Here is a 15,119-nt window from a genome sequence, read left to right on the forward strand (position 1 = left end):
CTTATGATATTACTCCCTATCAATACACTTTAGGGGATGCTCACTTCTTTCCTCTTCCCTTACGTTCTGCATTCATGATATCTCACATTGCTGCCAGGTGGAAAAAAATTGGATGAAGTTGATTTGAAGCCTGTGTGGGATGTTCCTGAAAAACCTGAGTAAACAGTGGAACCTAACAAGCTGAAAAATCCCATGTTTGGCACTCCAGCTTGCTTGAATATACATATTGCTGGCCTCAAACCTCCCCACAAGATTTACCTGCACAAATGCTTTCAAAATGCTTCTGCATTAGCTCATTGCTTCTTCCCAGATCATCTGTTTTCGTACCCTTCCAATGATTCACACCACACTTTCAGAATCCGTCACAGCTACCCAGACCCCAGCTATCATCCATCATGCAATACTGAAAGGTCAAATTCTGCAGACTGGTCCAGAACAGTAGCCTCGATCACCCACTTGCTTGAACGTCGAACAAGCAGGGTTACACTGTCTCCCACAGCTGTAAGGAGCTGTGTAAACCCATCCTTAGATGGGTACCTAAGACTGGGAGCTCCCCGAGGAAGGCATTACTGTTGCAATCTCAACTTAGACAACAGTTTGTGCAGGGGGGTCCTCTCAGGAGTAGGGGTACCCAGGCATTGTGGTAATACAAATGAATGATCGAATACATTGCAACTTTGGCCGGGTTAGTGCTAGGTTGTCTGAATTGGCTCTTACAGTGCTCTGGCACTGAAATAGAAAACTTTCCTATTTTGTGCCACTGTTGTTTTGACATGGGATTCCTGTAGATTTGACACCAGCTGGAAGAGAGATTGGGACTTTCAGATGATTTTTGCAGGACCGTGTCATGAGTTAAGTCTGACAGAAGCAGAAATTTTGTAAAACTAAGCGTAGCTCAGAGAAATTATAGTTCATCATTTTAACAGCATTGAAAGAATGAGGCTAGTAGTACAAAGAATGAACAGCCTGTCACTAGACTGGAGGATGCTGTTAGATTTGGAAGCCAAAAGTATGCTCCACAGCTATTTTCAGGGTAAAGCACATTCTATATTGTACACAATAAATGGGATACCCTTTATTTTTTCCTCTAATAATCAAGACTTGTAACTGTTTTCAGGACTTGATGTTCACCTCAACCGTATTTTACAAATCATGTTTTCCAGCAAACCATTTTCTTTCAGTGCCTGCTCAACTTAGCTAACTGGAGTCCATGTTCAGAAAAGATGTACGTATGGAGTATAATTTACACCTATAGTCATGCAACTGTGTCCCTACAGATCACCTGAAAGAAGGTAATAAAAAACTAATGGCTCTGGTAAAAAAGTAATTTGATAGTTCTACTCTAAGCTCCAGTAGTGCAGGTCTCTCCTTCTGGAGGTCAAGACTGACCCAGATGGTCCTTATTTAATGGGCACTAAAATGTCCCTGCATTTCCACAGATATCAACCGAAACTTCTTTCGTTATACAGAAAAGATATCTTTCAGTTGTGACAAAAAGGCAACAATTTCCTTTCTAAGCTAACTTTTCCTATTAAATTTCAACTTCTTCTGTCAATATCCTGTTAAGACAGCACTTGGCTTTTTAATATTTCGCCTGAAGGATATATGCCAACTCGTCCTTGATGTAGAAAATTTTAATTCAAATCAATACATGTGCAAGGTCACTTTAAAATTCAATTAATATGAATGAAAAAACATGCCCCAAAGTTCTGTGAGCTGAAAACGGAACAGTTGCAACTTAAATATTTCTGTAGCTTCTGTTTTGGTCTGTGTAATAACAATGTACTTCTAACTTCCTTTTAACTAAAGTATACTAAATTCAGACAGTTGAGTTATTCATAAATCCCCTGCTTCCTAAAACGGCAAGCTCCAGAAGAAGGTAGGACAGGCAGCTGATTGAAATCTGCAATATTATGCAGCTTTTCTGACAAAGATACATAAAATAAAAATCTTCTTGAAACACCCCAGTTTTAAAAATATTTTGTCTATCAGCAAGATAAATTCTCAAAGAGCATATGACAGACCCTGTATGCCAAGAAAGGGGGAGGGGGAAACAGAATAATCAGTCAGAATGGCTTAGATAATTTCTTGTAAGACTGATAAAAAAGTTCCCATTTAACATCACTTATGATTGGAAAAGAAATAAGTACCTCTCCAAATAAGTCAGAATTGGGGTCAAAATTAGTTTACAAAATGAAAAGGATCAAAATTAATTTACCATGCCAGAATTCTGCCTGGAGGAAATAGCTTGAAATCCCCCCCTTTAATTTTGCCTCCTCACTGAAACTGATACCAAATGAAAAGCCCTTTTATAAACAATTTTTAAAAATGCATTAACAAACATTCTTTCTCCAAATATATTTAAAAGTTTGATATTAGGAAAACGTATGCTGACAACACCAAGCTCCAACACTTCACAAAAAATTCCCAGAGCTCCAGATTTCCTCTCAGCATCCCAGGGAATTTGCTGCTGATTAGAGCTGCAGATGCTCTGCAATGCAGAGCTAAAAGAAAGAAAATATTATTTTCAGTTAACATGGGTACCTCCCTGCTTGTACAAAAAGGAGCACAAGTTTGTATGCGCTTTTTATTCACCTTAGAAAACAATAAGGCAACATACAAACCAGAGATGTACCCAAGCTGTATGTATTTCCAGCAAAAGGCCAGACACCTGCTCCTTGCCATATAGCCAGCCATAAGCTTGTCCTCCCACTTGTGTATCTACCTTACTAATCAGTACAATGCCTAGAAATCATATATATATCTCAACTGAAAAATAAGGTTTTGTATTAAAAATAAAGTAAAAAAACCCACCCAGACTTTCAACTAGTTATCTTTTTTCCTATGTCTCCTCTGCTGCTGGTATGAACGCTGCGCTTTCCCTCACATGCTCATTATTCTTTAATGATGCCTATTTGTAAATAGCAAGATAAGATGCAATTAAGCCATTAGAGTCTAAATAAACAAACATACTAATTAGGTTCTTTACAAGGATTTCTTTTTTTATGTAAGGGCTGGAATTTACCTTTCATTAATCTAACCTAATTGCAATAGTGCATGATAAAAAGTCAACATAAATGAAGGACTTTAAATGATTTTGCCACATTAGGGATGAGCTGGTGATCCTCTCCCTCAGTAACATGGCATATTCTCTTAATAAAGTGAACAAACCAGCACAGAGTATTGTTCAAAGGTTAAAAGACAGATTTTGCCAGTGGCCAGTCACACTTAGGGAAGGGTCACCCTAGTCCAGCATTCCTACGGATGACGAAGTGGATTCTGTCTCTTTTTCCATTCTAAATTATAGCACACCAGGAATTTTACAGGGATGAAGAAGATGTCTGATCTTGCAGAATATAAATCTATGGGAATATCAACACAGACCTGTGAGCCTTTCGGACTGGACAGCAACCCTGGGGCACAGCAACCAGGAGCTTGCAAGGAGCAAGCTGAGGAAATTTCTTGGTCTTCCTCTACTTTTTCTACTCTTGCTCACTTTCCCATCAAAAGACCCTTCCTCATCTTCGTCATTCTTATATTAGACAAACAGAGAATAATTTACAATTTACTTGCCACCCCCTGCTCACATACTTTGCTGATTCAAGACATTCTTCCTCCACATATGTGACCTCAAATGCTGGCTTAATGTTTTTTAAATGCTGGTTCTCGATCTTAAGAGACAAACTGTGAAGCCACCACAGTCACAACGGTCTCACTATGAGCTCAGAAGTGATTCCTCAAGATCCAGCTCACACAAGAGATCCTTAAACATCCCAGTACCTCCATCAAACACCAAAACTTAGCTAGTGTCTCCAACAGAGTAAATCCCTAAATTAATGTTCATCATATGTGCCTAAAATTAGGTGCCTAAGCCACCAAACGTGATCATCAAATCTATATCCCTATCACAAATGTGCCTGCCTCTATCCAGTGCCTACTTTGCACTAGTTTCCTAATGGATCACCAGACTGGTAAGGAGGAACACTTACACTGCTAAGCATTTTAGGGAAAAGAGATTGTTTTGAAAATAACAGCATTAAATTGTTTCCAATCAAGTATGACATCAATACTAATTTCAAATCACCTCAGAAATTTCCCCCCCACAGTTCTTCAAGACCAGGGGCTCTTAAACAAAAATCAGTTTGGTGGCCTTTGTTATTGGGCAATTAATAAATTTCAGAATCCATTTTTCCAACAGAAAATAATAACGATTTTATGTAAAACACTGATAAACAAAAATGAGACACAAGAAATTATTCAGTTTTAGTGAACAGATGTCTAGCCTATTTGCAATTAATACAGCCCACTTCCATACAATCAGACTGTTTAAAATGCTGAGAACAAGACTTGAAAGTTGAAATGCAAATGTGTCTGATTTTATGAAGAATGAATAAAATTTCATGTTTCATATTTTTATATGAAAGATCTAGTAAAAATCTAGGCATCAGTATAAATTTATAAAATTAATTTATCATCAAAAATTTGTAAGACAATATGAAAAGAAGAAATCATTATTTCTGCCATGAGCTTTGGTTTGGCAGAAACAATTCAATTTTCCAAATTGGAAGTTAGTTATACATATCATTATCCTTTAGAAACAGTTTAAATTACAGAAAACTATCCCATTACCTGTAAAAATATTTACCCAGTGTTTGTAACTTCTATAGTAGTGCTTTTATATAGCTTTACAAACACTGGGGAGACAAACAATTTTAAAGACAAAGTAGTTCCCAGATGAAGACAAGAAAATAAGTTTCTACACCTGACTAGGACTGGCTAAGGAAATTATATTTGTCAACTGGAAAAGTGAGGCTAACGTTTACTGTTTTCTAAAATATTTCTGATATTAATGAATGAATGAATTGTACACAGGAATTAAGTGTTTCACACCGAAAAAAAAATTCTGAATTTTGATAACACAAACAAGGTGTGTGAAACAATTACATAATAATCACACCATCAAGTTATTTCATTAGAAAAAATAATGTATACCTAGGAATACAACTAATCATTCAAAACAAGCAAAAATCTAGGTATTTTTCATTAATTAAAAATCAATTCATGTTTTCTTATATGAGATGAGGTTTATCTATTTACAATTCCTGGCATTTGACCAACAAAATCTCACAAAAACCTTAAGGAGTCCGCAGTTCCCTCTGCTGCTGCTGGAAATTAATTTTGCATAACACTGTTATTAAAGCTGATATAATTCTATGTTTAGTCTTTTTTATGCATAGTGTGATTAAAAGATTAATTGAAAAATCACTAGTGAAGATTGGGATTAAACAGCACCTTGAAATGCCATGATAAACTGCTTTTAAAATCAGTTGAGGATTTCAGACAGCCCTGAAAGGTTTCAATTATTTATGTGTTTGGTCTGTGTAGCATAAATCCAGACTAATGAGGTACAATTGCTGTGTATAAATCTAAAGTATAAAAAAACCCTCCTTATTGTCTGGAGGAAATAGTAACCTCAAAGGACTAGGAGTTAGCAACCTTTCAAGACTCAGCACTTATGCTCTCAGGAATAGTTTATTCTTCTCATTGCTTAAAGTTCTCAGCTTATGTGAAAGCTGTACTCTGGTTAGGGAGCTTAAACGCAAACGTTATTCACCAGAAGAGTTTGACCAGCAGGCTCACATGGCTGCTAATTATTCCTCTTGAAACACCGGATGAATCTTAAGACCGTGAAAGTCCCACCTCTACAGCTACAGACATGCATTCATGTGCACATGAACTTACAGAATCTGGGCATGAAACTTTCTGTATTAGGTGTTTTTCCTAAAGATGATTTGTTTGGCAAAGTCTCCAGCTATTCTGAAGTTTCAAAGAATCTCACAGGCACTCCCTTCCCCTTCTTCCTCATCTCCTTCCAATCATTTGCACATTCTTAGAACATGTATAGTGCTTACCAGTGCCTTTGAAGATGAATACATGTTTTTTCTGGTAAATGGAATAATTGTGTTTAAAGATGTTTTAATATAATAACTAGACCTCTGCGTCAAAGACCTTCATAAGCAATGGCAGGTATGATATGAACAGTCCAAGGATGAAAATGGTTATACAGTTAGTTAATTAACTCTGGGCAAACAGTATAGTTGTGAAATATTTTTATATAAAATAAGCATTATCTGAATCCTTTGGTATTGTGGTAAACTATGCTGCTGCAAGGGAGCAACTCCAAATCTAACTTGGGATAAGTTCAGAGTGAGAAATCACAAGTACTGAAGAAACCTCCCTTCTTCTGGGGGAGGTGCTCTTCACACTGCCCGTCCTGCAGCACCTTTCACTGAATGATTTGTGGCTGAAAACAGCAAAAGCTTTTGTAGCAGTCAGGGCCAGATGGAAAGTGCCATATTGGCAACATCAACTGAGACAGATGGGAAAGAGGGAAAACCTGCCTAAAAGAAAAAAATTATAAACCCGTCACACAATCACATACAAAAATACTTTAAAAACAATCTTTTTGATCTCTGATCCAAGGAAAATACGCATACCACTGGTTCAATAGAGGGCTGCTATCTTGTAGCAACAATAAAGTCCTTGATTTAGAGAGCGACTGCAACATGGAATTCAGTAAGTTACTACTGCTTGTAAAACGGGCTTCTGTTACAGTTACCACCCTTCCACCCTACCTTATTCCTTATCAATCACATCCAAGATAATTTACCTAATTTCCTGACGGCGCCTGAACCTTGAAAAGCGTCATCTATTTTCTGACCTCAAAAAGCCGTTAGCAGTGGAAGGCACTTACCATATGCTCTAAGAGAATGGAAAGGGTTTCAAAAGTAAGGAAGTAAAACCAGACATTTTTCTATAGGAACAGTTAAATATAAAGTCAGCTCAAGAGGAAATGCAAAAGCTTCCAAGACTTATAGCTTCTTAAGACTGCAATGATTAACTCAATTCTTTTCTGGAATATATTGTTCCACTTGGTGAATCCAACAATTGCAGATTAAATGTTTTAATGCCAGCTGTTTATTTTAACCTCTGACTCAGTTAATCTCTTGCAAATTTGGGGCTGTTCAAAGAAAGTTAATAATGGGATGTTAGTTGATTAATTAAAACTAAACATAATCACAGCTATACTTACTGTAGAGAAATTAACAGAACCTTTGAAAAATATAGGCAAAAATCTAACCATAATAGTGTTTTAAAGTCAACAAACTCTAAAACCAATATAAAATCTAAGAAGCAACCCTAACGTTGACTTATATTGACTCAACAATTCTGTTTTGATAAAATATCTGATTTTCAGATTCATTTTACCGTTTGCTTGGAAACAAGAAATATACTCACATGTACACTACACCCAAGCCTTTTGTAATAGCTTACGTGAGAAAGGAAAAAATAAGAGGAAGTGCCATGAGAAATCTGAGATGGAAAAGACTGATCTGGTCTCAGTTCTTCACCTGTGTATACAGTGTATTTTCAAGTTTTATTTAAAATCTGGCAAAAGATGCGACTTTTGTCTTTCACCCTACTAGGGGAAAATCAGCATCCAACTGCTACGCTACAGACTCCGCTTCCGTGTTGCTGTCTTAGAGTAAAAGCTTTAAAGACTTCTCTTGCTATAACCACAACAGCTGCCTGAGAAAATTGATGTGAACAATAGGTTCTTCTGGAATGAAATCTTGCTTGGTCAGGCAGAAATAAATCGAATGTATTGGACTTGCTCATCTCTAATCCAGCCTTTACTGCTCATTTACTTCAAAGGCAAATTCTTGACTTCATCATATAACAGAAATTCACTGACCCAAGAACAATTTGAACAAATTTAAATCATATTGGTTTCCTTCTTCTTTTCTTCCTCCCACCACTCTTTTCCTTCTTAATTATAATGATTAAGACTCACACATTGCCAAGACTGCTGAAAAACACAGTGAATATTTGAGTTTGTGCTCGTATTTCTACAATCACATTTAACAATAAGAAGTAATAGATCTTTTGTTTGAAGGTAAAATTCTTTCTATCACTCATTTGCTTAAGAGCAAGAAAGACCCTACATTGCTGTGACAAATGAAGAACAGTATGTTTCTGGGGGGGCGTGGTGGGGGGGTGGTGGGGTGGGTGGGAAATCTTTAATAACCTGCATTTTAGGAACAGTAATTCAATCCCTTAAGAAATCCATCTTACGGGATTAAATGATCCAACTTACCAGAAGCATTGCCGAGGTTCCATTTGGCCGGGATAGCTGGATAGACATTTCAGGGAACATCCTATCAATGCGATTGATCACATCATCAACATATCTACCGAACAAACCAAAACAACAGAATTAACACACACGCTCGTTGCCATAGACTTAGATTATTACTCCTTTTTAACAATGTCCACAGGACTCTCCTGAATTAATTTCTCTTTGATACCTGCATATTCTTCAAAAATGCATGGAAGCGTAATTCAAAAAGTTATTGATAAAAGGAAACATACCAAAGCCTTATGTAAGTTGTTTTGAAAATTAATTACTCTGCCCTTAAAAACATGCACTCACTTAATTTTTAGTCCAAACCTGTCAGCCTCAAACTCTTGCCATCATATTTCTATATTTTTGCCTCAGGGGGTCGAAGGATACATTATCAAATTACTCTTCTGGCATAGGAATTCATAGGTTGTCACCTCCTTACCCTCTTTTTGATAACCTAAACAGATAGAGGTTTTCTCAAAGTCTTCAGACTATTCTTAGGGTTTTTTTTTCTGAATCTTTCCAATTTATTTCATGCACTGGTGACTCTGAAATTGGGTAGTACATTCCAGGAGTTTCTCTGGGGTGATCAAACACAGAGGTAGAATAACATCCTTTCTGCTGGGTATAATCCCTCCGCTTACGGAGGCCAAAGCGAGCTGGCATACATTTGTCTTGGTTCCCTGGTATCATATTAAGAGCTGACATCCATTAACGGGGAAAACTTCCTTTCAGAGACCTTGTTTCCCAGGACACATCACCCCATCCCATGGGCATGTCTCACATCCTTCAGCCATTCCTCTGGACACATTAAAATGCACAGTATTTGCTCTAGCAGAGTTTACAAGGCAGTCTAATCTGCACTAATCTGTCCTCTGGCACTACTTTCTGTTCTCCTGAAGTACCCAGAAGGAGGGAGAGGACTGCTGCCTTGTTATCATATGCATCTACAAACTCTGCAACTCGATCAGATCCATGAATGAATTTATTGATAAAACTGTTTTCATGCTAGCCCACATACGTACTCTGAAAAAAAGGTTTTGGAAAAATCGGTTGCCCCAGTTAGATAGTAAAACTGAAAAATCTAATTATTTCCCTTTAGCCTGCTTAAATAAAGGCAAAAAATGCTGAATTCTTGCTCTTCAAAGTTATTCAGTTCTAACGTTAGTTGCTAAACCCCACCCCCGAAAACCAATGAGGTGTTATGCTCCAATTGCTATTTTGCAAGGGATTAAAAATAATCAGAAAAAAATAAAATAAAATCAAGAAAGCTACGCTTACACAGCTGGTAAAGTCAGCCCACTTTTAAAAGAAACGGAAGAGTGGAATTAGTTATGACAATTTTGCATAAAAATCTTAATCCCCACTTCTTGTGCAGAAAAAAGTTTCCCCATTCACTTGAATGACTCATTAACAGCTTGCTTGCTGATAAGCAAAGTCAAAACATCCATCAGCCAAGAACTTCCTTAGCACAGTAAAAGAGGAGACGCATAAGACAGTGCTTCAAGATGAGTAAGCTACACATCGACAGTACGCACCTAACTAATTTTAAACATTACTGAATCCCATACTTTTTTTTATACAGCATGAGAGTTTATACTGTTTCATAAATGCAATTACTCCAGGCTCCGCAAATAAATTAAGCTATCACTTGTGCATGAATAGAGATGACTGACTGAGAAACAGGCAAGGAGAGATTCTGTGTTTCTTGATTAGTATGTGGTTAAGAACATGTCTTATAGCCTTGCACACTATGATGCAGATTATTGCGTAACTTAAGTTTTCTAATTTTCCAAGCTTTGGGCAATAAGTTAAAAACAATGAAAATAGGAAGTTGCATAAAACAAGGGCTGGTTACACACTGACACAGTCTATATGCATTAAGGAAGGAAAATTCAAGTAATTTTAAATCATATAAACAACAGCTGGACTTGGGCATTTAGTCTGCTTAGGTCCTTCTGAAAAATCCCAGGGGACATGTACATTTATTCTTTGAAAATGTGATCCAGGCTGGCTGGAGGTAACCAATTCTTCAACTCCTTCTGAGATCTAATTATTTTTTAAATGTAAAAATTGTCTTGACCGTGTGCCTTAAAACTTGACTCAAGCCCAACTGTCACCTTCTATTTCTTGAGCAGTATAAGGCAGAATAGGGAATTCACAGGGCGCTTGTGAAGAGTCTTCCCTTTAAGTGAAATCACACACACCGCAAACCAGAAATCTTCTAATTTGTATTAACCAGCTCCTGAAAGAACTTAAAGATGAGTTACTAAGATACCTTGGGCTTAGAAGCCTATTAATTTTGTACCACTCTTCAAAAGTCAGTTGACAAAAAAAAAAAAGAAAATTAAAACCACATACTTAAGGAAATACAATGTTTTACTTTGGCAAGGCTGAGCAACTCTATCAGGACCATCCACATGGGTAGCCTTTTCTTTCTCTTCTCAGCCAAGAGGATGTCAGAGAAAATCCAAGACCAATATGATAAAAGAGTATTGATGTACATATCATCGTTTTGCCCCTTTGCCTTTTTTCAAGTAGACATCAAGGTTTCCTGAGGACTCATCAGAACAGAAGGATTCTTCAAAGATGCATATATAATTACTAAATTAGCCTGACTACATGGCGGCCTCCAATATAAAATGACAAACAACCTAATCTAAGGCAAAATTCTTCTATAGATGTGCCCTTCAGAGAGGACATCTGGTAAAACATCTTGCAAAGGGATGGATATGATAAGTCAGATGCAGCAAAGTAATGTGAAAGTGTAACTGGTGACGACTTTAGAGAAAACTGAAGAACACATGATAAAGACAAGATAAAATGCACTCCTGAGGCTGTCTGGAAACAGGGTCAGAGAAAAAGCTGCTGTCTGGAACTTATTTTACAGAACTGAAATACATTAATTTAGTGCCAAAATAAGCAGAGTCACAATTTACACATCTCTGTCCAACCTGTTTTAGCTCAAAAATATCATAGTTCCTATTTATGTTACAGAACCTCTTACAGAGTCTCAGAAAAGTGTAGCACTTAAGGATGGAGACAAGTCTAATTTTACTATACCAATAAGCAATTCTAACTTTTATCATACTTACCGCATCTCAGTTTTCTCCTACTTATAAAAGATGCTGGTTGGAATGAGCATTTACATGCCCAGGAGAAATAACGCAAAGCAAATGGAAATAGATTTGCTCAAACATTTGGCATATCTTAACCTTCAGAAAAAAAATTAATGGTATTCTCAGAATTAAATACGAGCTGAAATTATATGGTAGCAGCTTCCCCTCTTGTGCTAGAACAGGCATTATTCCACCTCCGAAGGGTTGAATAGTGTCTAGACAAACTCCCTCCCCACAGTTTCTCTATCATGCAAAGGATGCTCAAAAAGGTCTGAAGACAGATCGCAAACAACTGCAAAAGATCATACCCAGTAGTCTACATATTAAATTACAGTACAGTAAACTCCCTATAGGCAGAATTTCACCTTTCTTATTCTTCTAGGCCTCAAAAGGCAATACATTAACACCTTATAATTGCAACATCCCAAGTTAGTCCCATTCTATTCAAAAAAGCTTCAAGTAACTTCATCAATACCTGCATCCTAATCCAGACCTGTATGCATCCTAATCAGAAAAGAACAACAGACTCAAGCAACAGGACTTCCGATCATTAAATCATATCAAATACTAATGCAATTTTGCTAATGTAATTTTACTGGTCAGAGGGAGGATTTTTAAAGAAGCTTTAATAGCAGGTTTGTACAACTTCCCTCTCCCATTTTTTCTCATCCTTCTCTCCTTCATGACACAGATTCATAATTTCTAAGGAGGCTTTAAAATTATATTTTTGACAGAAAATCTTTATTTTAAAAATGATAAATAGTATATCAGGGGTACGCATCTGAATGTGCAACAGAACCAGCCGTTAAGATCAGACCTCACATCAGATGCTCTCCAAGGCTGTCAACACTATAAATTGTTATCTTCACTTTAATGTAGTAAATACTTTTTCTACAAACATGCTATATCAACATGGCAAAAGTCAACACACAACAGTCTACTTCATGAACATTAGCAAAGACTAAAATTAATTTGAAATGTTATATTCCAAATGAATTCTTGTTATGAACATGCAGAAAAATCAACACTAGAATAAAGCAACAGAAATATTCTTTGAAAATCTCTCTGCCATTTTGCTAATAAGCATATACAGAAATACTTCAGTCCGTATTAGAGGAACAATGCCTGGGACAGAAGACACTTTTGAAGCCAGTTAGAAAATACTGTTTATAAAGGACTAATTAGTTATGCAAAATGCTAAACGAGAAGTTTCATACTAAAACATCAGGTTGACAAGGTAGAAATAATTCAGGAACCATCTTTGTAGATAATCGGTCTTGTAACATCTCTTTGATTCACACAAAGGCCCCCCAAAAGACAGTAATATAGAAAAGTAATTCATTATAAATGCCTTTCAATTCCACACTGGACAGATGGCTTAGTTCTCTAATGTGACCTCTCTTTTTTATTTTTTTTTATTTTTACTGGATTAGATCCAGCCATCCAATGTTAGTGTGATGTTTAACAGCTTAGACAAGATTTAAATAGCATTTATCCCACACAGTGTTTAACTTGCATGCTGTTCATTTTTTCCACTCAATACAACAATTTAAAGATTAGAAATAAAAGTATTAATAATAATTTTCTGAGGAGGTCCTTTGGAAGAACGAAAATTTTGCTAAATGATCCTGGGGAGACAGAGAGAAAAAATACACATTTGTAATATAAAAGAGCGTAATCTTTCCTATACACTCAGTGGAAAACACCACATATGAGATGAAGAGAAACTCTATGATTCTGTTGAATCTGGATTAATGATATTCTGGACAGCAACAGGAGAAACTCTCCACACATTCTCTCACTTACTAGCACAGTATTTACTTGCTCCCAGATTTTTTTTTTGGCTTTCAGTTACTATTTTCAACCCAGCTAATAATTTCTTTTCACATGTCTGGTATTTCAGAAGCATGGGCTGGCCCTGCAGACTCTTGCTAGCATATGTAGTGTTCGCTAATAAAGGCATCAGTGCAAAGAGCTTGCCTGCACTCTACTAAGACCTATGGAACAGCTATTTTTTGCAGAACCAGGCTCAATATGTAACTTAAAGCTTTTAGCAGGGGCAGGATTTTAAATATTATAGATTTTATACAGAGACTAAATAATTTTCAGGCAACCTGATTAGAGAAATATTACATTTTAAAACATACAAGGTAGTCACAGTTCTAGTGTGATTTATTAATCAATGAATTAAAGTTTTAATTTGAGTCAGCTACCTGCTGAGCAAGTCTCTGCAGGTAGCAAATTCAAGTTGATAGAAGGCTTTTCAGAAGCATCAATTAACAATAGTTATTAAAACAATGACCTCTGCCAGCTTTTGTGAGATGATGCTTCCTGCTTGGATAGGCAATAAAGAGCGTGAAAAGAAATTCAACAACTCTCACGCTGAGAAAGCGACTTCAAGTCTCAAGACTAAATTAGACAGCTGGCACAATCCGTGACATCTGTACATCAATCCTGGAAGTCTCTGCCTTTTCCCTCAAATTCCACAGGTTTTGTTGGGGTTTTTTTTATTGTTAATTCAGGCTCTTGCTCTTTTCTTCTCTAGAACCTCTATAAAAATGCTCATGTTTCCTGGCTCCAGTCCTAAAATCACTTGCTTGTTTTCACCAACTTCTCTTCCAGCTATAAACTTCCTTGCCATGCCGCCATCTCTTAGAGTTGTTAACACTGTCCTCTTGTCCTTTCTGAACAAACTGTTTAAGTGCTTTCCTCTCTCTTCTCACCCAATTTCCAAGTTTCTGTTGGTGGCAGACTCCAGCCAGGCTCCTCCTGGCTTGTCTTGTTTCCTTCTGTTCCCTTCTCATCTGCACGCTAACTCGGTCTTCTGCTCCTCCTTCAATGCCTCCGTTCCTGCTGTGAAATCTTTATTCATGATACATTATAAAGGAAAAACATTACCTTTTTCAAATAACTAACTGACTTCTAACTACCATGAGGTTAAGTTGAGGGCAGAAGGGGCAAATCTGAGTCTCTCGAGTTATACACAGTTTTTCAGTCCTAGGGCTATGATCAGCATGACTTTCAGCACTGGAGTGTCTTGGTAGTACAAATCCACAGGTGCGGGAAGAAGCAAGCCAGAATGCACAGATTGTAAGGAACAAATTTGCTAAGAAACTTTGGACAAAGGTCCTAAGGAACAAATTTGCTAAGATTCATGCCCAACTCCACCCCACCCTGCAGTGGAGAAGTGAGACAATACGCATCTGAAAGCACTGAAAGATTCAACTCCAAACCTGAAAGAAGGCAGATTTCCATTTATTCTTGCAAGTTAGCTTGTGTTCCACCTTGCTAGGGATGTTATTTCGGTCATAGAGGAATTACGTTTTATTATTGAGTGGATGCAAAAGATTAAGTTATGTGCCTAAATAGTCTAGAAGTGTTTACATATAAACACAGGGTGGTCTGCTTCAAAAGCATATGCACATATAGCTGTATCAAACACTTAACCATCTGCACTTCTCACTCACAAAAGGCCAAACCTGGTACAGCACTTAAGGATGCATGTGAAGTCGTTTGGACAGTTCTCTAGAAGCCAAGACAGAGTGTTTAAGGGTTGGATTTACAAAGACATTTAGAAACCTGAGGCTGTGATTCAACAATTTTCAGTCTTCAGCACCAATAGTGCCATAAGGCACTGACACATCCCCTCCCGCATGCTGCGGCGTACAGCCCCCTCAACTGTACTGTGCTGGGAGAGCTGGATCACACAACTGATCTGGCTTTAAAAAAAGAAAAAAAGGAAGAAAAATGCATTAGTTTAAATCTAAACCGGTTTCATGATTCAGCTCCCTGTGTGGATGCACCCACTGTGTGCC

General features: G+C 37.2%; 1 protein-coding gene across 1 annotated transcript in view; it reads right to left on the minus strand.

Moving 5' to 3' along the window:
- Positions 1–8,158: 8,158 nt before the first annotated feature.
- The window catches only part of LOC104083182 (mediator of RNA polymerase II transcription subunit 27-like), a gene marked incomplete at its 3' end in the record, with an annotated part of 64,845 nt that continues 57,884 nt past the window's right edge, over positions 8,159–15,119 (minus strand). Inside the window, exon 4 of the mRNA XM_009586583.1 lies at positions 8,159–8,252. Coding sequence (XP_009584878.1) covers positions 8,159–8,252 — 94 coding nt within the window. The remainder of the gene's footprint in view (positions 8,253–15,119) is intronic.

The sequence above is a fragment of the Fulmarus glacialis genome, unplaced genomic scaffold, assembly GCF_000690835.1.
Source record: "Fulmarus glacialis isolate BGI_N327 unplaced genomic scaffold, ASM69083v1 scaffold16411, whole genome shotgun sequence".
Taxonomy (NCBI): Eukaryota; Metazoa; Chordata; class Aves; order Procellariiformes; family Procellariidae; genus Fulmarus; species Fulmarus glacialis.